Source organism: Macrotis lagotis, chromosome 1, assembly GCF_037893015.1.
Source record: "Macrotis lagotis isolate mMagLag1 chromosome 1, bilby.v1.9.chrom.fasta, whole genome shotgun sequence".
Classification (NCBI taxonomy): domain Eukaryota; kingdom Metazoa; phylum Chordata; class Mammalia; order Peramelemorphia; family Peramelidae; genus Macrotis; species Macrotis lagotis.
In genome coordinates, this window is record NC_133658.1 from 64,412,459 (window position 1) to 64,439,898 (window position 27,440).

Sequence of the window (27,440 nt, forward strand, 5' to 3'; positions counted from 1 at the left end):
TTCTTTGCAGAGCTTCTAAATTTCTCTTTTCTTCTTCAGCATATAAAATAAATCCTTTTCTGGTCTCAAATTTAAAACTTTTTTTTTTAAAGGCTATCAACCCCTAATACCATTATTAGATCTAAACTTACTTCTCTTACCAATCTAAACTGATGCCCTTTTCCTGAGCATCACTGGTCATTTAGGAAACAATAAAAAAATCTAATGTTGTATGAACAGTAGCTCCCCTTTCCTCTGATGTAAACCCATGGAAGACTGACCATTGGTTTTTCTGAGCCAATGAGTTAAAAGAACAGAGCTCTTTTTAAATACTTCTCTTTTTGGGACAGCTGTATACATGCTAACTAGATAACATTTTTTCATAGTTTTTATAGTTCATGTAAAGCAATGTATTTTGTATTGTGCTGTAAACACTTTAGGTTCACAAATATAAAGCTTTTTTCCCACTATTTCTAGTAAATAGCATAACAATGTATAGTAAACATTTTAAATTATTTCTTTTTTCTCCTTGGCATTTCAACACACTTCCCATAGTTTTGAGTTTATGACTGCTCTCTTAAAAGACTAACTCCTCCCCTATATTCATATTCTTTCAGCAGATTCCTTGCCTCTTGTTTGTAGAGAAGATCAGTACCAACCATCAGGAGATCCTCTGCCTAGCTCCATCATACCATAATATCTCATTGTCAGTGTATTCATGTTTTCATCCCTTCTGTCCAATCTTAAGAAGAATTTCCTTTCTTCTCTAAACATGCCTCTACCTGTATTTAAGACCCCATTCTTTCCCTCATTTTCCAGTAGCTCACTCACAATTAGTGAAGCCTTGTAATGAGATGGAGAGAGTACTACCTTGGAGTCTGTAGACTTGAATTCTAATCCTACCTTTTCCTCTACCTGACTTGACTTTGAAATGTCATATTTTCTTTCAGCCTGTTTCCTTAACACATGGGTCTATGCTATCCTTATGCTGTAAAGGAAGGAAGAGAAATTGATTTGAACCTGCTACTCCTTCTTGCTTCCATTCAATCTCCCACTTTCCTGTCTTCATAAAATTTCTCAAATTTGTAGACTCTACTGCCTGTTATATTCTCTTCCTACATACTCATTCATAACTAACCCTCTAAAATCTGTCTTCCATCCCTACTGTTGTCTCAAAGACTATCTCAGGGACCTTTCCCTAGTCCTTATCATTCTCAACTCTGTAACATACCGATTTAATCATCCCCTCCAGCTTGGAACTCATAGATTCAGAATTGGAAGGAATCTCAACATATTTATCTAATTTTTATGTGAAACTCTACTTCTTGGCTTCAGTGACAAATTTGTTATTCCACTGGTCTCTATTATGGTCCTTTATCATTTTTCTAAATAATCACTTGTTGAGCTCATTCATGTTCATTAATTCAACTCTAGAGAGTCAGCATGTTGGCAGCTCTCAAATTAACATCCTTGCTCATTTCATGTTAGGTCTTTATTTCTTTTTTTCTATAAAAACAAATTTTTATCATAAAATTGATAATCTTCAACAAGTATAAATCTTCAAAAACTTAAAATAAAAAGTGAAACCATGGTGTATATAAAATGTTTCTATCATTTACATTTTGTTTAGTAAATTATGGTAAGTTTAATTTTAAAAACAATTAGCTGTTTTATTTACATGCCATCTTTCCATTCTTTTTAAAATATATTTTCTAAATTTTGGTTTTTTTTGCTTAATTGCAATCAGTATTCTTTTAACTCAACACCACTTTACATGTTCACCATATTTCTTTATATTTTTCACGTTTTCTATTTCTTGTGCTGCAACATTATTTCATTCTATTCGTGCAGAAAGGAGGAAGGAAACAAACATTTATTAAGCCCCAATGATATGCTAGGAACAGTGCTGAGTGCTTTACAGATATTGTCTCATTTGATATTTCAGAATTTTTAAAAACATTCCCCAGTAGTTGTACCAAATCTGGCTTTTTGCTAGTACAAAGAACATTACTAAAAATATTTCCATACGATTCATTCTTTTTTTTTCCCCTCCCACCAATAACATCTCTAGTGTAGTCCTCCAGTGCAATTACTGAATTAAATGGTATGAACAACTTCATAAATCTAACCTTATAATTCCAAATAATTTTGCAAAAAGGTTTTATCAATTCACAACCCCAGCAGCATGTGCCTGTTTTCTTTAAATATTACCAACATTAAATTTGAACTTGGGACAATTTAATTAAAATCTGTTGCTCTCTGTTCACTGTATCATTGAAATAAAAAAACTTTGAATTTTGCTATTTTTACGGATCTTTATTATTTTCATAGGTATAAAATAACTTTATTTTGCATTTCTGTAATTATTAAATAGTTAGAACACTTTCTCAATTGAAAAATTGTGTTTTTTTCTTCTGAAAACTGCTTGTAAACTTAGGCAAGTAATTTTCCTTTTCAGTCTAAGGCTTTTTTATCTTTAAAGTGAGGGGACTGAACTAGATGATCTCTTTCAACTCTTACTCTCACAAACTTATTGAAACTACTGGTCTTCTCTCTTCTTCCCCAACTAATTGATGCCACAATTTTTCTATGCCAACTATTTTTCTAAAATACCACTTTCATCTTCTACTTGATGTTTAATAACATATATATATATATATATATATATATAAAATAATTTCCCATTGTCATCAGAATTAAATTCCTCTGACTTTCAAGATCCCTCTCTTATTTTTCCTTTATTTTTTCTCTAATTATTTTCCACTATTCTCAGGATTCCTCTCATTCCAATAAGGCAATACCTAAAATATATTCTTTTAATTCTTACTTCTCTGCTACTCCAATATTTTTGATCACTATCAAAATTTAGCTGTCATTTGGATTCTGGTTGATTGACATGTATTTGTTTTATCTTCCCAACTAGATTCTAAATGACTAAAACTGTATATTTATTATGCATCTTCCCATAGCATTAGGCATGTAGTAAATATTGTAAATGCTGGTTAATTATGTACAAACATAGCATGTGATCATTTTCATTTTATAATAACACATTATTAAGTACCTGATCAAACCATAGTTACCATTAGAAAGATAATATTTTTCATTCACAGATTTGTAATTAGCTATTTAATAACATCTGTATATCATCTTAATGTGCTTTTTTTTAGGTTGTGTAGAAGTAGGAAAATCCCTGAATAGCAGAAATTTTAGCAGACTCTTGCACTCTTGCCCATTCCAATGTGATCGCCACAAAGTCATTCTGGAAGCTGAAGATAGATATAAAAGTGACCTAAGGAAATCACTTATCTTTAACAAAAGTAATTTCATCAGATTTTAATTGTGTTTGTTATGAAATTTCTAGACTGAATTTAGTTTTTAAACTTTAAAATATATTAAGACTGAGGGGAGGGAGAAAGGTTAGTATTAGAGATTTTTTTTAGATTTTTGCAAGGCAAATGGGGTTAAATGACTTGCCCAAGGCCACATAACTTGGTAATTATTAAATGTCTGAGGCCAGATTTGAACTCAGGTACTCCTGACTCTAGGGCTGGGACCACCTAGCCACCCCGGATTAGAGATTTTTAAAAAGTTCAGAGAATAACTTTAGCCTCTTTGTGCGGTTTTTAAAATAAATTCTTAACAACTTACCTACAGTTTTCAATGTAAAATATAGATCTACATTAAATCTGTATTTTACATATTTTATCAAATAGAATTGGAGTTATTGTTTATATGAATACTCTAAAGATTTTGTAAATAACTCTTTTATTTTACAGAGATACTATTGACCCCATATGAGAAAAAAAGATTTGGTAGTGAATCTTCAACACATGAAGAAAGAAATAATTTTCAAGACAATTTCCAAAAGTGAGTTCTAAATTTTTAAAAATAAAATCAAGATTTTCTGTTTCAGGTATTTCCCTTGGGAGAGCAGATGACTGATAATGAAGATGTTCTCATATACTTGTCCCAGTTTCTTCATCTATAAAATGTGGAAATTGTGCCAGATAATTTCTAAGATTCCTTATGGCTGTGAACCTATGAATGATGGGTAATAATGGCTTACATTTACATAATCCACAATTGAAGTTTGACTTTGTTTTTTAAAAAATGTTCATTTTTTATTATGAATCTGACTTTCACAAATGGGGACATTCCCTATTCAAAGAAGAAAGAAAAGAGGATTCATGGTATCACTCACTATCCCTTAACAATTCCTCCCCCCTAACCCCAATAACATACTTCTCTTGCAACAAATAAATATAATATAGTCCAGCAAAGCAAATTCTCTTACTACCCATGCCTGAAAATGTATATTCCTCTAATTCATCATTTCTTTTCTAAGAGGTGGAAATCACGGTTCATTAATTAGTCTGCTGGACCTAGTGATTGGTCATTTCATTTATCATTGTTCTTAAATAATTCTCATTTGTTTTCCTTTATAACATAGAAGTTATAATAATTCTCATTTGTTTTCCTTTATAACATAGAAGTTATTTTTTTATTTTATTCTCCAGGTTCTGCTCACTTCTTTTTGTATAAGGTTCATATAAATATTCCTCCCAGTTTTGACCTAGCCTACCCCTTTCCTCTTTTTCTGACTGTAATATTCCATTACATTCATATGCCATGATTTAGTCATCCATTTATCAACTGATGGACACTACTTGGTTCATAATCTTTTGCCCCAACAAAAAAATCTTGTCATAAATATTTTTGTACAAATGGGTCCTTTCCTTCTTTATCTCTAGGTCATTTATCTTTATTGCTGGGTCAAAGGGAAGATCCAGTTTAGTGAATTTTAGGGTAGATTTCTAAATTGTTTCCTAGAATGATTATATCAGTTTGCAGTTCAATTAACAGTTCATTCCATTTTCTTCTAATCTTTCCCAATCTTGTGGCTTTAGAGTTGTTTTAATTTGTATTTCTCCCAATGATTTGGAGCATTATTTCATGTCTGTTAATAGCTAATTTTTTTCTTTTGAGAGCTACTAGTTCCTCTCTTTTGACTCTTTGTTAAAGAATGCTTCTGCTTTTTAAATATTTGTATACATTTCCTATATGTCTTGAATATCAGATCTTTGCCAGAGAAAATAACAGATTGTTTTCCAGGTAACTCTTTCATGTTCCTTTAACTTTATTTGTGCAAAAACTTTTCAAATTTATGTAATCAAAATTGTTCATTTTATTTCCTCTGATCTTCTCTACCTTTTGTTTAGTCAAGGACTTTTTCTCTGTGGTTGTGAAAGATCCCTGCTCCTCAAATTTGTTTATGCTATGAACTTTTATAGCTGGATCATATATTCATTTGGAATTTATTGTTATATATGATGTATGATATTTGTCTTAATTGTTTTCTATCAGACTGTGTTTCAGCATCTCTAGTAGTTTTCAGATCAGGAATTGTAGGAGTTGTCACCCTTGTGTTCATCAAATACTATGTTTCTTTGTTTGATCTTGTAGCCAACTTGTCTAAGAAGGTCCTCTTTCAGAAGGTGGGGTAAAAAAGTGTAAGTAGGTCCTGATTAGTGCAAATAATGAATCTTGTGAAGTGGTCATTGGTATAGAACATTTTACCTTCGTTATCCACATTTTATATAATTATAACTTTAAATGTTTTGAATTCAAATACATTTACAAATACATGAACTTGATTTCAAATACTTCACAGGATTCATCATTTGCACTAATTGATACCAAGCTATATAAGTGGATACATGTTCTTGGTTATGGTTGTGGATTATATTTGGGATGAACTCACTCATAAAATAGAGGAAGATGGAAGAATAGATTAGAAAGAAGATTTCAGCAATGTCTTGTTTACAAATGAACCCTAAAGATTTTTGTAAAGTTAATGAGGATCTGGAGCAGAATTTATTATTATTTAAGTGAACTTTTAAAAAGCGGGAATAGCAAAGTAAAGTAAAGTAGTATGATAAAAAGAACACACGGGAAAATATCATGTAGAATGAGGTAGTTAGGTGACTCAAGGAATAGAGCCCTGAGTGATTTTATACTTTGCAGACAGATGTGGAGAAGCTCTATACACTTAGATCATGAACTTCTTATTGCACATTTCAGACTTAAAGTAGGGAAAACCATCAGACTGTATAGGTATGACCTAAATAACATCCCTTATGAATATAAAGTAGAGATGAAGAATAGATTTACGGAATTAGAACTGGTAGAATTCCTGTGGAACTATGATCACAATGTTGTAGAGGAGGCAGCAATTTAAAAAAAATAATCAAAGAAAAAGAAGAGCAAGAAAACAAAGTGGTTGTTTGATGAGGCTTTACAAATAACTGAGGAAAGAGAAAGGGAAATGAGAAAGATATATTCAAATAATATGGAATCCCAGAGAATAGCAAGGAGAGATGAAGGCTTTTTTTTTTTTTAATGAGCAATGAAAAGAAATAGAAGAAAATAATAGAATAGGAAAGGCAAGGCATCTCTTCAAGGAAATTAGACACAACTAGGGAATTTTCATGCAAAAATGATAAAAGATAAAAATGGTAGGGACTTAACAGAAGTAGAAGAGATTAAAAAGTGGCGAGAATATATAGAAGAACTATGCAAGAAGAATCTTAACGTCACTGATAACCCCAGTTTGAAATGTACAGAAGTGTTGGTAATTTGAAACTATGTTAGACTTGTTCATTTCAGAAGTACAAATAATCAAAGAAAATTCTAAAAGACGTGTGATGAAAAATACTATCCATATCCAGAGGAGAAACTGGAATTTAAATGTAGACCATAGCTTACTATCTTCAATTTTTAAAAGTTGTCTTATGTGTTTATGTTGTTTTTCTCTCTAATGTTTTGTCCCATTTTCATTTGATTCTTCTTTCATGATACGATTAATACAGATCTATATTTAGCATGATTATACATATATAGTCTATATTAGATTGCTTTCTGTCAGGGGAGAGTAGGGGAAGGAAAGGAAGGAGTGAGAAAAAATAAGAAACTTAAATCCTTGAAAAAAATGATTGTTGAAGGGGCAGCTAGGTTGTGCAGTGGATAGAGCACTGGCCCTGGAGTCAGGAGTCCCTGAGTTCAAATCTGGCCTCAGACACTTAATAATTACCTAGCTGTGTGGCTTTGGGCAAGCTGCTTAACCCCATTGCCTTGCAAAAAAGCTAAACAAAAAAAGATTGTTGAAAACTACTGTTGCATGTAGTTGCAAAAATAATTAAAATATCCAAAAAGAAAAAAAGAAAGAAATCAACTCCTTTAAAAGTAAAAATGACTAACTGGAAAAAGAATTAACTCATCAAAAAATAAAATTAACCAAATGGTAAGGGAAACACAAAAGCTAGCTGAAAAAAATAAAACTCTGAAAATTATAATTGGACAAATGGAAACTAATGACTCTATGAGATACCAAGATTCCATCAAATAAAACCAAAAGGCTAAAAAAATAGAAAATGTAAAGTACCTTTTAGGAAAAATGATTGACCTAGAAAATAGAACCAGGAGAGATAATTTACAAATTATTGGTTTATCTGAAAGCCTCAATAAAAAAAAGAGCCTGGAAAATATCTTTCAGGAAATTATCATGGAAAACTGTCCTAATATCCTAAAACAAGAAGACAAAATAGAGATCCCAAAATAAAAACTGAGTAGTGTAGCCAAATTTTAGAATTCTCAGCTAAAGGAACAAAAAAAACTTCACGCAGCCCAAAAGAAGCAATTTAAATCCCAAGGAACTACTATCAGAATTACACATCTCTTATCATCTTCAGCATTAAAACATCAGCGAGCCTGGAAAATGATTATAGAGGGCAAAGGACCTTGGACTACAACCAAGAACCAATTACCTTGCAAAAATTCATCAAATTCTTACGAGGGAAAAGATGAATTTTCAGTGAAATAGAGGGATTTCAAAATTTTCTGATAAAAATATCAGAACTGAACATAAAATTTGATCTTCAAATACAAGACTCAAGAGAAATTAAAAAATTATATGGCAAGAGGAAAAAAACACTAGTCAATAACATTTAACTGAATATAGCTCTACCCAGAAAGACAATACTTGTAACTCTGGAGAATTGTATTTTTCTTCGAATAGTTAAAAGAAACATACTTAGAGAGATGGTGTGGAGATATATGTATGTATATATACATATATACACACATATACATAGACACACATATATATACATATACATATATACACACACATACATAGACACACACACATTGATCATGAAAATGATGATGCATTAACCAATGATTTACCTCATGAGGGTTAAATATAGTTGGAGGGATTGTATTTAGAGGGAATGAGTATAAATAGATCATAAAGCGATTTTGCTTACAAAGGTTGTATTTCTAGTGTGACAGAAGGAGTGTACTTATAGGGTCTAGACATTAATAGATCTTCAAGTGATCTTGTTTTACATTGGCAATATGCTGTAACCTTCTTCCAACCCCTATCTCTCTGTTGCCCTTTGGCAATCATCTTTCTGTTGCCCTTTGGGTCACCTGTAATTTTGACTCTGTTGAAGAATATAATAATGTTCCATGACCCATTCTATGTATATCATTACCAGTAGAATATTGCTATTAAAAAGATGAATTTTTATATCATTGAAAACACTGCACAGTTTCTCAAATACTCTTTTTCCTTTTAATTTTTGATCCAACTCATTGTTCAAGATGAAAATACCAGTGGCCCATTCAATTGCATATGCCAGGCAACTCAGATCATCTTCACCTTGACCTCTATCACTCCTCAGTTGCTGATAGAGATAGCCCTGGACCTGAACCCAAGACCCTTAAAAATGTCAGTGCTTTTAGCCTAGCATCTCCAGCCATCATTCTGAGAAGCTATCTCTATGGAGACACAGCCTGGCATCTGTTCCTACAGATGCTGCAGCCACAGCTTCTGAAGACTCAGAAGGGAAAGTTCTTGCCATCAAAGTCCTTAATTAAAGTTGTTCAACATTGAAAACTAATGTCATTTTTATCTATGAAAAGAACATTCAAGGAGATACTTTACCATCAGCTTGGCCCCTATACCTAAGGGAACTGAGATTTTTCTGACTTGTCCTGAAACCTTCCTTATATATTGTCTTCTCTATTTGAATGTGAACTCCTTGAGGCCAGGGACTGTCTCACTTTTCTATTTGTATTCCTAGGACTTAGTATTTTTGCTTTGCACATTGTATGTCCTTAATAAATTATTATTATTATGGCTTTGGGTTTATAGTTTGTTTTTTGGTTTAGATTTGTAATTTCTTTGGTATAGGGAAATTCCTGATAAAGAGATCTCTGCTACTGTCCTTCAACTCATCATCTTAAGAGAATTTCAGGGACACTGAAGAGTTAAATAATTTGTTCAGGGTCATAGCCTAACATATGACCTTAGTATGTGCTTAGAAGATAACTTGTTAAAGGAGGATTTCTAAGACTGAAAGTTATTCAATTGCTTTTTTATTATCAGCAGTGCAATTTTCTAATCTTTGTTGTATCCATTTAGTTGTCTGACTATGTAGTCTTGTAGTCTGCTATAGGAAATCATCTTCTGAAAACTTGCCTTTTCACCTTTTTTTTTTAAATAACTAGTTGATTGCCTGAATACAACTGTTTCTGAAACAGGTCTCATCAGCTTTTTCCAGTCAGTTAAGATAGTCAGTGCCATTCTTGTTGGGTTTGTGTCCAATTAGTATTTTTTCTTGACACTTTGTTTGTGGTTGTTTTCACATTGTTGTCATCTGAATTTATGTCATAGACTTTTATGACCCTAGGATAACTTTTTTAAAGTCAAATTGTTTATATTCTTTTTTGCTCATTTTCTCAACATATTTCTTCACTTTGAAGTTTATGTTTAGATTGGGGTCTACTTTCCTGTGGGTGAGGAGGCTCTGCCCCAAGCTTCAGACTTTTTCATACTGATGTTTTCAGAGCCAGTTCTGGGGGTCTGCAAGGTTTTTGATCACTGGCAGGGTCACAGCTATCCTGCTCTGTGCTCTGGTCTTTACTCAGAAAGTGCCCCCAATCCCCTGCCAGCCACAAGTTCTAGTGCTGCCTTCTGCTTTGGAATTGTGACCAGGATCACAAACACTTCTTTCCTCCCTCGAGATCTGCCAGAATTGCACATGGGAAATAGTGTTACCCATCAGTGCCAGTTGCATCCAGTGCCAGCAAAGGGCTCCCTGTAATCTCTTTCTGAACATTGACTCCCTTATCGAATCTGGGCTAAAAGATTCTGAAGCTGCTGCTTGCTATTGGAGCTACTCTACTGGAATTACTGGTATGCTCTGAGCCAGCTCCCACCTTGGGATTGCAGACCTCGCCTGCTGGCACCTTCTAAATCATCTTAGGCTACAAAAACCCCAACCTTTTGTTGGTCCTGCCATTCCAAAATTAGCTTTGAATTGTTTTAAAGTTGTTAGAAGGAATATGCCTCTCCTCCATCATCTTAGAGTTATTTCCTTAATCTTAGTATTTTCTTTTTGCCTTTACTTACCATGTAAACTGCAGGGGAGATGACTTAGTGACTTCTTGTTGTCTTTTGTGGTCACAATGAAACAAACCACTTAGACTAGCTCTTTTTACCTACCTGTTAAAGGAGAACTTGTGATATGTCTAAAACTTCTTTAGTCCTATAATAAAAATTTAGTATTATCAATTCTTCTATCATTGGGTAAAGATCTCATTTAGTGCCAGAAGTTAAGCTGTTAATATTTGTAATAATTTGTTGTTATCTCTTCTCTTCTGTCATTTCTGCCCTTAATGAAAGCAAAAAAGAACCACAGGAACTGAAAACCATTTTTAAATGTTTGCATGTTCCTTGGGTCATCAGCTTGTCACTGGTGCCATAGTTGAATCTTTCTAGTTTGGTAGGACTCTCCAGAGCTAGCTTTCAGCTAGCAGAGTCTTCTGTACCACCCATTGTGGGGGTAGTGAAACGATATCTGATCTTAGAGTGTGGAAGCTCGGGACTCAGAGCCAACTTTTGACATAATGAGTGGTATAGCCAGGAGCAAGTTATTTAACTTTTATGAGACTGCTTGCTCATCTGTAAAATGGGAATGGTATTCCCTGAAGTTCCTGCCTCACAGGGCTGTTATTTATCATTTGCTTGAATTGAGCAGGATTGTAAAAATAATTTAAGATTGGAGCAACATCTTTTTATGTGGTGATCAGCATGACAACTTCTTCCATTTAGTGAGTGCCTACTATTGCATGATGCTATGATGATAGATGGTAGGGATTTTTCTGGTCTCCAAGACTAAGAGGATGTTAAATTAATAATTCTTTCAGACCTTGGGGTACTAAGAATGTCAAGTTTCTTTTCAGGAACTAACTTCCCATGTTGGAATTAATCTTGTTCATTGTTAGGTATAAATTCTTCAAACTGCATAAAAGACTAACAAATATAATTCCAATTGATTAAAGAGAAACGAAGGTTTTGTAGAAATTTATCTGAAGAATAAGATATCTTTTGTATGGAATAAAGAAGATAGGAAATCACTGAAATTTAGTTTTCTTATTCATTTTCTAAAGGTAGGATAGCTGTAAATATTGCTTGTGCCTACACATTTTATATTATTTGGGACCTATTAGGAGGGTTTAAATACTTTTTACTTCCAAATAAATGAAATTAAAATTTGAAAAGTCTTAAGTGCTTACTAGATAAAATGTTTATGCCTTTACCTAAATATATAGCTAGTCTAAGTTTCTAGTATCTTTAATCATTTCCAGTTCTCTCAGACTCTGCTTGTATCTGCTTCTACATTTTTTAAAACAGTGCATTTATTTTGTTTAACCCCAGATGGAGAACTTGTACCAGTGGGTGGAAATTATAGAGAAGCTATAGTTAATTGAATGGAGGCAGCTGATAACTCAGTAGATAAAGCACTGGACCTGGAATCAGGAAGATCTGAGTTCAAATCCAGCCTCAAACATTTTCCTAGCTGTATGACTCTGGGCAAGTCACCTAACCTCTCTTTACCTTAATCAATCCACCAGAGAAGGAAATGGCAAACCATTCAACAGCTTGCTCAGAGAACAGCATGAATGTTATAGTTCACAGGATCACAGACAATTGGACATGACTGAATGACTAAATAGCAACAGCATATATACAGAATACTATTACTGCTGTCCAATTTGGTCGACAAATTGTTGCCTGGTTTTGTATATCCAATGGGGCTTTGGTTCTTTGTCACAAGCTCTAGGTTCAGTTCTAGGGGAAACCTAATCCCTAAGAGAATGAATTAGATCCATTTTTTAGAACTCTCTACCTTATCACTCCTGCTCCAGATTTCTGGGATAAATCTTTTTTTTTTTTATTTAAAACAGTGGGGTTAAGTGACTTGCCCAAGGTCAAACAGCTAGGCAATTATTAATTGTCTGAGGCTTGATTTGAACTCAAGTGCTCTATCTACTGTGCCACCTAGTTGCCTACTAGGAAATACTTTAATAAAGCTTAGATAGGATCTCCCCTGAAAAAGATTAATAGAGCCTCTTCTAGGAAAAAATACTCCTCATAAAGTAGATATCAGGTTAAGACAATTCCAGGTGGAGTCAACTTAAATACTATTTTCTTTACTACAAAAGGTATGCTTAAAACACAAAATAATCATAAATGCACATTAACTCATACTTAAAATATGTTCCAGTAAGCCATCTCCTGTCATACTCTCCTGGAAAGGAAAAATACCCAAGAAACTTGGACTGAATAGCCATTTCCCATTCACTTCTGATATGTACCATCCAAGCAATATTCAAGGCCTCAATTTTCTGACTAGCCAGTCATGGTTTGGGCTTTCTTTTTGTTGTTCTTTTTTGATTTTTGTAGGCAATGGAGTTAAGTGAGCTAGTAAGTATCAAGTGTCTGAGTCCAGACTTGAACTCAAGTCCTCCTGACTCCAGGGCTACCTATTCTGTTGCTCTTATCCACTGTACCATCTAGCTATCTAGTTTGGGCTTTCTTAGCCCTTACAATTGTAGAATTCTCCTAGAAGTGGTCATTGCTTCTAAGAATCTGTTGCAAAAAAAATTATCTGTTTTGCAATCAGTTCTCAGTATATCAAAGTCATGACAGGACTGTAAATGACCACCTCTTGAGATTACTTTATGATCAACTCAACTTCTCTTAGTATATTCTTTTTTCTAATTTATATTTTATTTCATTTTTCTAATTATATGTTATGAAAGTTTTTCAACATTCATACACTTTTTTTTAGGTTTTTGCAAGGCAGTGGGGTTAAATGATTTGCCCAAGGCCACACAGTTAGGTCCTCCTGACTCCAGGGCTGGTGTCCTATCCATACACACACATATTATAAGTTACAAAATTTCCTTTCACCCTCCTTTCCCATATCCCTCACCTCAGTGGCAGTCTAGTGACTATTGAAGATGTACATTTGTGTTTAACATGTTTACATATTAGTCATTTTCTATATGAGGAATAAAGACCGAGGGAAAAGAAAGAAAACCATGGAATAGGAAGGAAAAACATAAGAAAATTTTTTTAAAAATTTAATATAGTGTTCATTCAGATTCTATCATTTGGTTTTTTGGTTTTGTCTTGTTTGTTTTGTTTTAGTGGGTTAAGTGGCTTGCCCAAGGCCACACAGCTAGTAATTATGCTAGGTAATTATTGTGTCTGAAGCCGGATTTGAACTCAGGTACTCCTGACTCCAAGGCCGGTGCTCTATCCACTGTGCCACCTAGCTGCCCCACCACCTAGCTGCCCCCATATTCTTAGTATATTCTTCATGCCTCTTGAGGTTTGTGACTATTGCTGAGTTTGAGGAGGCAGATGGGAAAGTCCTCTTTCCTTCTGTTACAGCTAGAAGTCTGGTGTTTCCTCTGTCCCAACAAAGAGACTAACTACCTCAAAAGAGGGGGGAATGTTACCTCATACAATTCTACATGGAGGTCAGGGAGATTTTTTTTCTGGCTCAGTCTACTGTTATTTTTAACACAGCCTCAAATAGAAGGATTCAACCACAAACCACTGGTAGTGAGGGCATGACCCTCAACAAAGGACTTAAGTGCATGATTCACAGGAAAGGTCCCAGACTTATTATGTCTTCATTCCTGTCCAGACTGTATTCTTAAATCCCAGCTTTTTTTCCCCTACATGTCCCTTAAATCTCTTCACCTTCAACATTCACTTCATTCCTGTATTCTCCCATTGAAAAGACCTATTCCTGGGACTGATTAGCTGGTTCCTTCTAGAACTGCCATTTTAAGGACCAGCCATATCTTCTTTCCTCTCCACTTCTGATTATCCGGACTTTCTCCACCAGACCCCTGTGACTTCCAGTTTCCCCCATGAAAATGGTAAGACCCTTGAGGGCAAGGACCATCTTGATGCTTGTACTATTTATATTGTCACATATTAGCACATTGCTTAATTACTTTGTAAAGCATTTAATAAATACTTGTAGAGTTGTGACTTATGCTCTCCCCATCACCCCATTCTTCTTTGTCATAAGAGATGTCTTTTAGGATGTACAGGGAAAGGAATGGATTTAGAAAAGATGATATAAAAATTAGAGAGACCCATACACATTTTAAAAAAAAATTGTGTTTGCCTGGTAATTGAGTGAACTTGCTATCAGTTATGAGCTCCTCCAGTGCAAGGACTGTCTTGTCTTTGTCTTTCTTTGTATCTCCAGCACTTAGCGCTTAGGACCTTAGCACAATTTCATCCACAAATTGAGAAGATTTAGATTGTATGTTATCTAAATTCCTTTCCAACGCTAAAATCCTATGAATTTTTCTTTCATTTTACATTTTCTAGGAACCCATATCCCAGAGAAAAGTGATTTATCAAAAGTCACAAAGCAACAATGACTTTTCAACTTGGTAGTTCCTGAGCTGTCATTGTCAATCCATCAACCCTTCAATCAATGCACAAGCATTTATTAAGTGCCTACCATTTGACCCAGGACTGAGGACTTAAGAATGAAACAATTTCCACTCTGGAGGAGTTACATTTAAATATGTGTTATGCATCAATATAAAGTTTATAAATGTATGCAAAGTGGTTAAATATTGATGGAGAAATCAGGAAAGTTTCCTGCAGAAGATGGATCTGAGGTGGGAATAAGGAAAGTGTGTATTCTAAATATAAGGGATAACCAATCAACTGGCAGAATGTGAGTGTGAAAATAATACCTAGTAAGGCTAGAAATGTAAAATGAGGCCAAGTTGTATAGGGCTTTACAAGCTAAACAAAGGAGTTTATTTTTAATTCCCTCAAGGCAATAGGAAACCATTAGAGTTGATTAGGCAGGAGAGTTCATGTGGTCAACTCTGCACTTAAGGAAAATTACCTCTGTAGCATTGAGGAGAATAGACTGTAGTGGAGAGAGACAAGGTGAGGAGACCATTTAGGCAAGGATTGCAGTGATCTAGGCAAGAGGTGATCAAAGTCCAAACTAAGGTAATTGTATGAATGGAGAGAAAGGCTCACATGTGAAACATGTGAAGGTAAAAATGGCAAGATTTGGTAGTGGAAGAGAGAATAAGGATGTGAGGATAATGCCCAGCTTAAGAACCAGGGAAATGGGAAGAATGATGGTGCCTTCAATAGAAGTAGGAAAATCTGAAGTCTTCGGGAAGCCAGTCACCTACATACCACAGAGTGTGGGGCACCCAGACCTGGATTAGTTTTGCAGTGAGTTTGCCTAGTACAATGTTCCTTGTGAATTTTGATAGCTGCCTCCAGGAATGTGTAATGAGAACCTTGTTTTAGACTGGAGCAGGTTCCTTTTTTTTTGTCCTTTTTTGAAGAGGGGAACATTTTGATTGGCTACTAAGCTGGAACTGTTATTTAAAAACTCCCACAGAAGCAGCTCACTCTACTTTCTTCTCTCACTGTAATCAGGAAAGGAAAATAAACTGTCTCAGACTACCAGCTGTTGGCTGGAGAAGCAGGGACTTCCATTGGGCATGCTCAGAGACAAGCTTATCAAATATCTCCATCAGGGATTGGTCTGTCCTTGGCCAGTTCCCCATTACATTGTCATCAATTCACATCTGAAGAAAAAATGTGATTTTGAGTTTCAACTCACTAACACAATCAAGAATTGACAATGTTAGAAGAGAATTTTTTGAAGTCTGTTATATATTGATATTTTCTTGAAAATGAGAAATATTAGTTTTGAGCAGATATTGATATTTTACTATATCTATTGATGCAGATAAATGTATGAATAGAGATGTGCTTTTAGAAATAAATAATAGTAATGAAACAGGTAACTTCCCTTTTTAAGAAGGACATATTATAATTGTTTTTGATTATTGTTTAAAGCAGGGTGAAAGGAGAAAATACCTGAAAACATACCAGGAATAAGAATTCTTTAACTTACATAAGCAACATTTTATGCCTTTCATCAACACCACATCTAAACCCTATCTGTTCTGTCTGCTATGACCTTCAATTAGAAGATTAACTCTTGCCTAAGTAGTTATTAGCAAGTGAGGAGATGGATCTGGACTTTGAAGGATGGATAAGATTTCTGTATAATAATAATTTTAAACATATATATAGCAAATTGAAAATTTTAGAACACATGGTTCCCAGCAACCCTATGAGGCATGGGTAAAAAATGGAAAACAAAGGCATTTCAGATGGAAAAAATACTGGTTGAGTTTAAAACTCTTGGGTTTCCTTTTCACAAAGTCCAGAAAAGCCTTGTTATATTTAGATAACAGAGTATTCTGGTTCCTTGCAGTGTGAAATATGCGTAGAAGAAAAGTATAGGCTATGGGGGGAAAGATCATTTCAGATCAAGTCTTGCAATATTTTGAAGGCAAGAATGAGAGTTGTGATTTTGTTATTCAAGCAACATAAAACACTAAAGAACTGATTTTCAAGCAGGTCATATCATGATTGAAGCTTATTAAAAGAAGGGTCACAGTTATAAGAATCTTCCAAAGCACCAACCATACACAGAGCTCTGGCTCATAGGTGAGATGGGGTAAATATTGGGGGTTTTTTTAAATAAAGAAATAGAATTTTCTCTCCTTCCCTAGAAATTATTAATAGGAAAACTACACTGTCTGCCTGAATATAGGAAGATGTACTCGAAGAGGTGGTTCTTTTGAGCTTATGCCCAGGAACCAGGAAACCATCTCTATTAGTTGTGTAATAATGAATGTCCCATCTCTTTATGAGGTTTTCTTGGCAGAGATAGTAAAGTAGTTTGCCATTTCCCTTCCAGCTAACTTTTCAGATGAGGAAACTGAGTCAAATAGTTAAGTGACTTACCTAGTGTCTGAGGCCAGATGTGAATTCAGGAAGATGACCTTTGGCCCACTATGTCAGCCTGCTCCTTACAACCACATCACTATTGCTCTTTCCCTGCCATCTGAGGATTGCCTGATTTAACACTGTCAGAATCTGAGCCCTGTACAGACTTATTGCTCTCCCATCTCAACCAGTGGTTCTCCCTCCAGATGAGAACCACTCATGCACTAATGAGGTTCACATGGTATGAGGATCTAACCACAACTACCCCAAAGACTAGGAAAAGAAGAGACCACCTTGATCCCAATTTGTCTCTTGTATAAGTTCTCCCATATTTAGCCATTGGGCCAAATCTCTGGTATCCATCTCCATTTGAGGACAACTCATCTCAGTTGTCTGGTGTCCAGTATGTATTACCTGCATCCCACTTATGTGGTACTGGAACCACTGGCTAGGAAATGCTTTCTGAGGGCTTCATGGAAGTTACCTTAAACATACAACCTCTGACACTACATCAGGACAAATCCTTGTCTAATTTTCTAGTAGGTACACCTTCCCCTCAAGTTTCATCTTGGTGATCATAAAATGCAAGAGCTGACATTGCACAATTGATAAAAGATCAAAGGATATGAATAGGCAGTTTTCAGACATTGACTAAACTATAGTCATAGAAAAATGTTCTAAATCATTATTGATTTGAGAAATACAAATTAAAGCATCTTTGAAGAACCACGGTGCACCTATCAGACTGGCTAATATGACAGAAAAGGAAAAGGACAAATGTTGAAGGAGATGTGGGACAATTGAGACACTAGTTATGAATTGATTAATCCATTTGGTAGAACAATTTGGTGCTATTCCCTCTGGGGCATGTATTGATCCAAAAAAAAAAGAAGAGGACCTATATACCTATACAAATATACATAACTCTTAGTGGTATCAAAGAATTAGAAATTGAGGGGATGCCCATTGGGAAATGGCTGAACAAGTTATGGTATATGATTGTGAGAGAATACTATTGGGCTATAAGAAATGTTGAGCAGGCAGATTTCAGAGAAACCTGTGAAGACTCACATGAACTAAAGATAGGGAAGTGAACAGAACCATTACAACAAAATTATACAACGATCAACTGTGAATGACTCAGCTATTCTCAGCACTACAATGATCTGATGAAATTTTGAAGGACACAGGATGAAAAATACTGCCTTATCTCCAGAGAAAAAACTGATGGAGTTTGAATGCAGATTGAGGTATACGTTTTAAAATTTTTCTTCTTTTTTGGTCTGTTTTCTTTCACAACATAACTAGAATAGAAATACGTTTTGCATGACTGCACATGTGTAACCTATATTAAATTGCCTTCACAATGAGGGGGAAGGGAGGAAGAGAATTTGGAATTCTAGATTTAAAAAAGTGTCAAAATAGTTTCTTAATGTGTAATTGAGGAATAAATGAATAATGATAATTAGAAAGCAATGGTTTCCTATTCCCAAGTATGAATCCCATGTCCCAAGGGGGAAGGAATCCCTATTTCTCTAACCAATAACTAGAATAGTAGTAGAGGCAACTTGCCCTGAACTCACCTATCCTTTGGTTCCTTTTTCCTCCTTACTTCATAAGCAGAGCAAGTAGGGCAGGACAGCAAATGAATCACAGCTACTCTGGGTCTCCCTTTCTCCATCTGGCAAATGAAGAGCCAGGACTGAATTTTTTTCTAGCTTGCTGAACTTGGAGTGGAGAAGACCTGGGTGGAAATCTTCTCTGGCACTATGTGGCCATGAGCATGTCAGTAAATAAACATGTGTTGTTATTCAATTGTTTTCAGTTCCCCATTTGGGCTTTTCTTGTAAAAGATATCAAAGTGATTTGTTATTCCTTCTCCAGCTCATTTTATAGATAAGGAAACTGAAACAAGTTAAGTGACTTTGCTCAGGGTCCCAGTGCTAATAAGTGTCTGACACTGGTTTTGAACTTAGAAAGATGAATCTTCCCACCTGGCTCCCCTAAACATATTTAGTGTGCTAAATGCTGAGAATACAAAGAAAGGTAAAAGACATCCCTAATTTAATCTAATGGGGGTGACAATATGCAGATATCTGTTCAAACAAGAAGAGCAACCATTTAAATTGAAAACAACAGACAAAAGGAACTAAACTGAAGCAGAACTGAGAAAGGCTTCCTATAGAAAGAGTGATTTTGGCTGAGATTTAAAGGAAATTTAGGGAAGCTAGGAGGCAAAAATGAAGAAGGTAAGCATCCCAGTGGAGAAAGTCAGATAAAATGCCCAGAGCCAGAAGAATGTCTTTATTTTAGGAACAGCAAGGAGGATAGTGTCCCTGGATTAAAGAATACTGGGTGGGGAGACACTGTGAGGTTTAAGGGGATTGGAAAGGTAGGAATAGGACAGGTTATGAAGGGCCTAGAAGGCCAGAGGATTTTATTTTTGCTCTTAGGGGTGACAGGGGGCAAGTGGAGTTTATTGAAGGATGGTGTGGTGATATGTGGCATGATCATAATCATAGTCCATTTTAACATATTCTTTGGCATCTTCTTTTACCTGTTTTACAAATTGTGGGTAGATCTGAATTCATTTATCTTTTAAAAGAAAGAATATTGAACTTAGTGAAGATTACTGTGACATCTGAGTTAAGGATGGATGAAAGGAGGCAGACAGACCAACCTGTAGGCTATTGCAATAGTCCAGGTATGAGATGATGAGGACTCATATCAGACATCAGCAGTGGCAGAGGAGAGAAGGGAGTGTATGTAAAAGATGCTACAAAGGTAAAATGACAGGCCTTCACTACAGATAGGTTTTAGGGGGAAGTGAAAATGAAGAGTTGATGTAAAAGATTACAGTCAAGTTGATTTAAAAATCATTCACTGAGAGATGACAATTGAATCCATGAGAACTGACTAGGTCACCAAGTAAAATAATATAAGGGGAGAAGAGAAAGAGTACAGGATGGAGCCTTGTGAGGCACCCACAGCAACCTGGATGAAAATCCAGCAAAGGAGACCAAGAAGAAAGTCGGAAGGAGAACCAGGATAGAGCATCACAAAAACTGAGACGAGAGCAAAGGAAAAACGGGTGATGGACAACACCAAAGTTTCAGGGAGATTAAGAAGGATAAGGATTAAGAAAGTTGGAGAGAGCTGTCCTGGCGAAATGATGAGGTCAGAAGCCAGACCACAGTAAATTAAAAGAATAAGAACAAAGTGGATGCCCCATTGGAGACACTCTAGCAGTGCAGCCACAATAGTCAGGAGAGACTGGACAATGACAGCAGGGATAGTCGGTTCAAATGAGGATCCCCTTGGGGGAAGGAATCCCTATTTCTCTAACCGGTAACTAGAATAGTAGTAGGGGCAACTTGCCCCGAACTCTCCTATCCTTTGCTTCCTTTTCCCTCCTTACTTCATAAGCAGAGCAAGTAGGGCAGGACAGCGAACCTGGGTTTCCCTTTCTCCATCTGGCAAATGAAGAGCCAGGACTGAATTTTTTTCTAGCGTGCTGAACTTGGAGTGAAGAAGACCTTGCAGGAAGCAGAGGAGCAGAAGACTAAGTGACAAGAAAAGTGAGAGGGCAGGGATGATGCAGGAGAGAATCTCTGGAATGCAAGAGGAAGCCGATCGCTCCACAAGTGTAAAACAGACATAACCACACCCACAGCATCTGCCTCACAGGGGTGGATGCTGCCAGACTCAAATGAGAGAATGCGGTAAAAGCACTTGGTAAAATTAAAAAAAAAAAAGCTTTATATAAATGTCAGTGGGTTGATGAAAAACTCAACACATTAATCAGGGACCCCAGGTCCCTCCACCGCCTTACAGAAAGAGCCTGGATTTTGAGTCAGACCATTTCCACAAAGCTCTTCTTGGCTTTCTCACTGGCCCCTTGTCAGACCGGGTAGCTCCTTCCCTGCCCCCGGGCTTCAGTTTCTCCATTTGGGAACGTGAAGGGTTTGGACGATCCGAGCTCCGTTATGAATCCTGGGGACAAGAGCTCATCCGAAGTCCCTGGCGAGCCTGGCCTCTGCGGTCACGGTCACGGTCACGGGCTTCAGAGATGCTCCTCCAGGCTGGAGGAGCCTGGGTACCAGAGAGGGTTCGGGAGGTCGCGGCTGCCGCGCTCCTTCAGGCCAGACGGGGGCGCTGCAGCGCTCCTCAGGCTCAGGGCGGCTCCTCGCGGACCGCCGCACCGAGCCTTGGGCTGCTTAGCTGTCTCGGGCGCTGCCTGACGGCCGGCCGCGCGCCCCGCCGCCTGCGCCGGCGGCGGAGGGTGGGGCGATTCGGCGCCGGGAGCAGGCGCGGCTCGGCCACCCCGCCGGCGCGGGGTCCTCGGCGGGCCCGGGGGAAGGCCCTCTTTGTGGCTGCAGTTGGCAAGATGGCGCCGGTGGGGGTGGAGAAGAAGCTGCTGCTGGGGTCCGAGGGCGCCGGGGCCCCGGGCCCCGGGGACCTGCCCGGCGAGGAGGACGAGGGACAGAACCTTTGGTGAGTGGGGAAGCGCCGGGCCGGGCCGGGCGGGGCCGGGCGCGGCCGGACTGCGGGGCCGGGCGGGGCGGGGCCCCGGGGATGGGGAGGCAGCGGCAGCCTCCGCCCGCCGGCCCCGCCGCGGGCCCCTCTGCGGAGGCAGGGAGGCCCTGGGCCCCGCCGCCGGGGGAGCGGCCCCGGCCCCGGCCCCGCGCCGCCCCCGGGGATGATCCACGGCCTCCGGGCCCAGCCCCTCCCCCCTCCCCTCCCGGGGCCGCCCCGCCGCCCCGCCCGACCGCTGGGCCTCCTCTGCCGCCGCAGGTCCTCCATCCTCAGCGAAGTGTCCACCCGCTCCAGGTCCAAGCTGCCGGCCGGCAAGAACATCCTCGTCTTCGGTGAGCGGGGCCTGCGGGGGGCGGAGGGCGGAGCCCCGGGGAGCCGGCCCCAGGTTGTGCAGCTCCCCGTTTTAAATAGTCTCAGACCCGGGGCGGGGGGGTGTATATGTACATATATATTCTATATTTGACAGTGTGTGTGTGTGTGTACATACACGTTCATAATCCATGTTCGACTGTGTGTGTGTGTACATATACGTTCATATTCCATATTCGACTGTGTGATTGTATACCTATATATCCCATATTCGACTGTGTGTGTGTGTACATATACATATATATTCCATATTCGACTGTGTGTGTGTGTGTGTATATATATATATATTCCATATTGGACTGTGTGTGTACATATACATATATATTCCATATTCGACTGTGTGTGTGTGTACATATATATATATTCCATATTCGACTGTGTGTGTACATATACATTCATATTCCATATTCGACTGTGTGATTGTATACATATATATTCCATATTCGACTCCATTCCAGTGGAGAAGGCCGCTAAAATGAGTGGAGAGGAAGATAACAAGTTAAGGGACCCCATTCATCAAACTCTCTTGCCAAGAAAGGCAAAAGAAGATTCCCTGCTTTGAAGGAGTACATTCTTTTTTTTTTTTTTTTTGCAAGGCAATGGGGTTAAGTGGCTTGCCCAAGGCCACACAGCTAGGTCATTATGAAGTGTCTGAGGCCGGATTTGAACCCGGGTCCTCCTGACTCCAGGGCTGGTGCTCTATCGACTGCACCACCTAGCTGCCCTTTTTTTTTTTTATTAAAGATTTTATTTATTTTGAATTTTACAATCCCCCCATCTTACTTCCCTCCCCTGCCCCCCACAGAAAGCAGTTTGTCAGTCTTTACATTGTTTCCATGGTCTACATTGATCCAAATTGAGTGTGATGAAAGAGAAATCATAAAGGAGTACATTCCTAATGGAGGAGACAACACTCTACAAACCGGATGTATACAGGATAAATTGGAGATAATTATAGAGTCTGTTCCAGACATGTAGTTTTGCTTAGCTCTGTAATTATTTTTATTAGTTTCCCAACCTTCACAGTACTGGTGAAGACACACTAAAGTTGAAAGCAAATCAAATCTTGGGTTTTGTCTTGCTATAGGTTAAATTTTCTTTCTTTTTGCAAGGCAAATGGGGTTAAGTGGCTTGTCAAAGGCCACACAGCTAGGACATTATTAAGTATCTGAAGCCTGATTTGAACTCAGGTCCTCCTGACTCCAGGGCCAGTGCTCTATCTACTGTACTACTTAACCACCCTTAAATTTTCTTTTAATGATTGTTGTTCATCAGGCTCAGACTTTCCTATTTAAACACTGTTTTTGTGTTAAGGTTGTGTTTTTAGACTTCTTGTATATAATTTTTTTTTATCATAGTCCCTCTTTTTTTTTTTTTTTTAAGGTTTTTGCAAGGCAATTGGGTTAAGTGGCTTGCCCAAAGCCCCACAGCTAGGTAATTATTTAGTGTCTGAGCCAGACTTGAACTCAGGTCCTCCTGACTCCAGGGCCGGTGCTCTATCCACTGCCCCACCTAGCCACCTCCAGAGTCCCTCTTTAACATATACTTTGACATCTTCATTTACCCGTTTTACATATTGTAGATAGATCTGAATTCATTTATCTTTTATAAGAAAGGATAGGTTATAACTTGGGTTATTATTACAGAGAAGTAGGTATATCTTAGGTGAGGCAGGGTGATGTAAAGAAAAGAGTACTGAAGTGGAAACTCATTTTTACCATTCTGGCTTGTTAGAGTATAATCTTATGTTTTAAGTCACTTACTTTCTACTGGCCTTGGATTTCTTATCTTTAAAAGTATTGGGGGGGGGGGGCTAGGTGGGGCAGTGGATAGAGCACCGGCCCTGGACTCAGGAGGACCTGAGTTCAAACTCGGCCTCACACACTTAATAGTTACCTATCTGTGTGGTCTTGGGCAAGCCAGTTAACCCTATTACCTTGCAAAAAAACTAAAAAAATTTAATTTAAAAGTATGGGACTGGATCTAGTGATCTTTGATGTTCCAGGTTTGAAATTTTCAAGTCGAAAATACTCAAATAGATTTGTGATTGTATTCCATCTAAGTCTGCCCATCCTGTGAGAGAATCTTATCATTGGTTTCTCATAAGTTTTTTCATTTTTTTTGTGACATATTGATGTCAGTGGAACACATGAAGTTTTCTATTGGATTATGTCTCTTGCCCAACTCCTTGTGATTATATAGTTCTTTGATCATATTGTTTACTCCAGTTTTTAAAAATAGTTCCTTATTTATCATTTATTTGTCATGTCTAAATCATGTCCTGCTGAGTCATAACTATTTTAGTTGGTTAAAATAAGTTTGAGTCCTGTGCTATAAAATCAACTTTTTAAATGAGTTCTCCGTATTTATACAGAAATCTTTATGTAATAGCGTAATGATTTGTGTATAAATTTGGAAATTATACATATTTTTTTCAGAATATCACTATGGTTTCTATGTACTGAATAATTATATTCTTATGTTTTTCTTCTAAATATTACTTATAGGTGAAGATGGTTCAGGTAAAACAACACTTTTGGCTAAATTACAAGGAGCAGAACACAGCAAAAAAGGAAGAGGTTTAGAATATCTATACCTTAACATTCATGATGAAGATAGAGATGGTAAGTTGCTCCAATCCATGATGAGTAAAGCACTTTTTAGTCACTTAGTATATGCCAAGACAAGCTCTGTTCAAAGTGCTGAGGAAAAAGCAAGAGAATCTCCATTTTCAAGGAGATTGCACTCCAATTGTAGGAAAATTGGCTAAGGACTGAGCCAGCTATTGCACTGATATAGGAAACTTCCCCAATATAGATAGGCATATTTTAACATTTCTTAAGATAGAGGTATCCAACATACAGCCCACAATTCTCCTGAGGGCAACTTGAACCAGATTAAAATGTATTTGGAGGGGCGGCTAGGTGCCGCAGTGGGTAGAGCACTGGCTCTGGAGTCAGGAGGACCTAAGTTCAAATGTGGCCTCAGACACTTAATAATTACCTAGTGGTGTGGCCTTGGGCAAGCCACTTAACCCCATGACCTTGCAAAAAGAAAAAAGCAAAAAATATATAATTGGAAAATATTTAATAAAATAAAACACAGTTTATGTCAGTTTGTCATTTTCTAATTTTGTTTGCATCCCACAGGGATCCTTATTATGGTTTAGTGACCTTCTTTTCTATTTGAGAAAAACACTCTTAGCCTAGACCACCAGTAGGCTAAGTGACTTGTTCAGGATCACATTGTCACTATACGTTGAGGCAGGACTTGAACACAAGTATCCATCCTACACCAGTTATCCATATAATGTCTTTGGGGAAAGAAGAATTCAGGTGCAGCTGGAAGGAGGCCTAAGGATTTAAGAGGCCAGGGATCCTTAGGGTGCATTAGTAAGACAGATTCTAGGAAGGCATAGACGTGGGACAGATAGTGAAGCCTGGTGTCACCCTATCTTACCAGAAGGATTAGAGTTGGTGACTTGAAACTTATCTAAGCAGTGTGAGCAGCTACCTCATTGGGGCTTGAATCCTCCATTGTTGTGGAATCATTTGAAGAAGTCACTTCCACTTGGAGGAACATGAAAAGATGTCTAGGGAATGTAGCATTTGAACTGAACCTTGAACATTTGAGCCTTGTAGCATTTGAACTGAGCCTCAAAATTTGGTTGGGGAAATGAAAGGCTCTTTTGGTGTGAGGAATAAAATGAGCAAAAATATAAAGATGGGGAAAGTGAGATTGAATTTGAAAAAGACCAAAAGTAGTCAGTTTTGGTTGCAATATAGAATGTGTGAGGGGGAGAATTCACACATGAAAATCTCAAGTGTTATTTGTATTCCATAGTGTTCCTTCTATTCTTTGAAAAAATATGAAAACAGAAAATATATTTTCTACTCTTGTGTTTGTAGATTTTTTTTTTAGTAGTAGAAATAAATTAAAAGTTAAGATCTTTTCAGGAATCTGCTTTGAGATCTTGGTTTGGTAGCCTATTATTTTCCTGTGAAGAACTCCTAAAATGTTCTACTAGGACTTTAGGTTTTATAAAATAATTTATTGGATGGTAGTAGGAGAAAGTATTTGTGTGCTGTTATTACACCATTTAAAATTCTGTAATTCTGGGGTTGATTGAAATTTACTCATGAAATATATTCCCTTCTTTCTGTGTCTGCTATGATTTAGATCGGAGTTTTTGGTTTTTAAATTAAGAAATATCATCTTCAGCTTTTTTTTTGGTAAGAAAGTTCATCTGAATGTGGAAGCTACAATAAAAATGGAATATTTTTCTTTGAATTTCATTGTGTTGACAAAAAATATTAAAATCTTGCTCAGAACCATTTAAAATGTTGGGAAAGTTAGATGCAAAGAGTTTAAATGATTAGGTCAAGGTTAAACAGCCACCAGGTGCATTGAGGTGCTGCAGTGGATAGAGTGCTGGACCTGGGTTCCTGAGTTGAAATCTAGTCTCAGTTACTTACTAGCTGGGTGACCCTAAGCAAGTCACTTCCTCTATTTGCCTTGGTTTATCAGGGAAGGAAATGGTAAACCACTCCAGGATCTTTGCCAAGAAATGCCTGAAATGACTGAACAACAAATAGCCATTGCCTCAGAGGCTGGGTTTAAATCCATGTCTTCTTGGTTTCCACTACTATGCCACATTTCTTTTACATTTTAATATTTTTTTTAAATCAGTGTTTAAACTTGTAACTTGCATCTTTTGAATTTTCTACCTTCTTTTGAGTGTGCTTTAACTTTTCCTTTTTGGGCATTTAAATTGGAATGTTAGGATTAGTTACATTGGTTTCAGGGTTAAAGTTCTTTTTGCCCACTTCTTAAAGACCTTTCATATGGCTTGAAGGACAGCTGCATTTTAGCAATGGATGAGATAAGGTGGCCTTCTTAATTTTTTTTTCTTATTTCTCAAATCTGTATATCGATAGATAGATAGATAGATAGATAGATAGATAGATAGTTAGTTTTGCTTGTGGAATATCAAAAGTTCATTTTATGCCACAGAATTTTTATGTCTTTATAACATTAATAATGTTTATACCTCTAGGATTTTATGACTACAAAGTGCTTTTACTTAGGTTACCTCATTTGATCCTCACTACAGTCCCATGAGGGAAGTATGTTTTATTTCCTTTTTACAGAGAGGTTAGGTGACCTACCCTGGGTTGTATAGCAAGTTAGTGGGGACTGAAATTCAGACTGCTTTATAATGGGTCTCTTTTGTGCCTCACCTCCTCTAAGTAGAAATAGTGTCAACTTCTCATTCAGATTTCTTTGAATCTACCATAATAACTAATTTTGTAGGTGGCCTAGTGTA

At 37.2% G+C, this 27,440-nt stretch overlaps 2 protein-coding genes across 10 annotated transcripts in view; both read left to right on the forward strand.

The window, feature by feature from the left end:
- TERB1 (telomere repeat binding bouquet formation protein 1) overlaps positions 1-16,916 on the forward strand; it is a 60,751-nt gene extending 43,835 nt beyond the window's left edge. For 5 of the 9 annotated variants that reach the window (XM_074203043.1, XM_074203083.1, XM_074203070.1 and 2 more), the window contains 3 exons: positions 3,150-3,299; positions 3,759-3,849; positions 14,753-16,916. In XM_074203043.1, the coding sequence (XP_074059144.1) occupies positions 3,150-3,299; positions 3,759-3,849; positions 14,753-14,777 (266 nt within the window). In that variant the 3' untranslated portion in view covers positions 14,778-16,916. Of the gene's footprint in view, positions 1-3,149; positions 3,300-3,758; positions 3,854-14,752 lie in introns of those variants that run through there. The other 4 variants (XM_074203090.1, XM_074203077.1, XM_074203103.1 and 1 more) reach the window with 4 other exon arrangements.
- Positions 16,917-21,564: 4,648 nt separating this feature from the next.
- DYNC1LI2 (dynein cytoplasmic 1 light intermediate chain 2) overlaps positions 21,565-27,440 on the forward strand; it is a 53,228-nt gene continuing 47,352 nt past the window's right edge. The window contains exons 1-3 of the mRNA XM_074203115.1: positions 21,565-21,703; positions 22,004-22,077; positions 24,622-24,738. Of these exons, the coding sequence (XP_074059216.1) occupies positions 21,597-21,703; positions 22,004-22,077; positions 24,622-24,738 (298 nt within the window). The 5' untranslated portion in view covers positions 21,565-21,596. The remainder of the gene's footprint in view (positions 21,704-22,003; positions 22,078-24,621; positions 24,739-27,440) is intronic.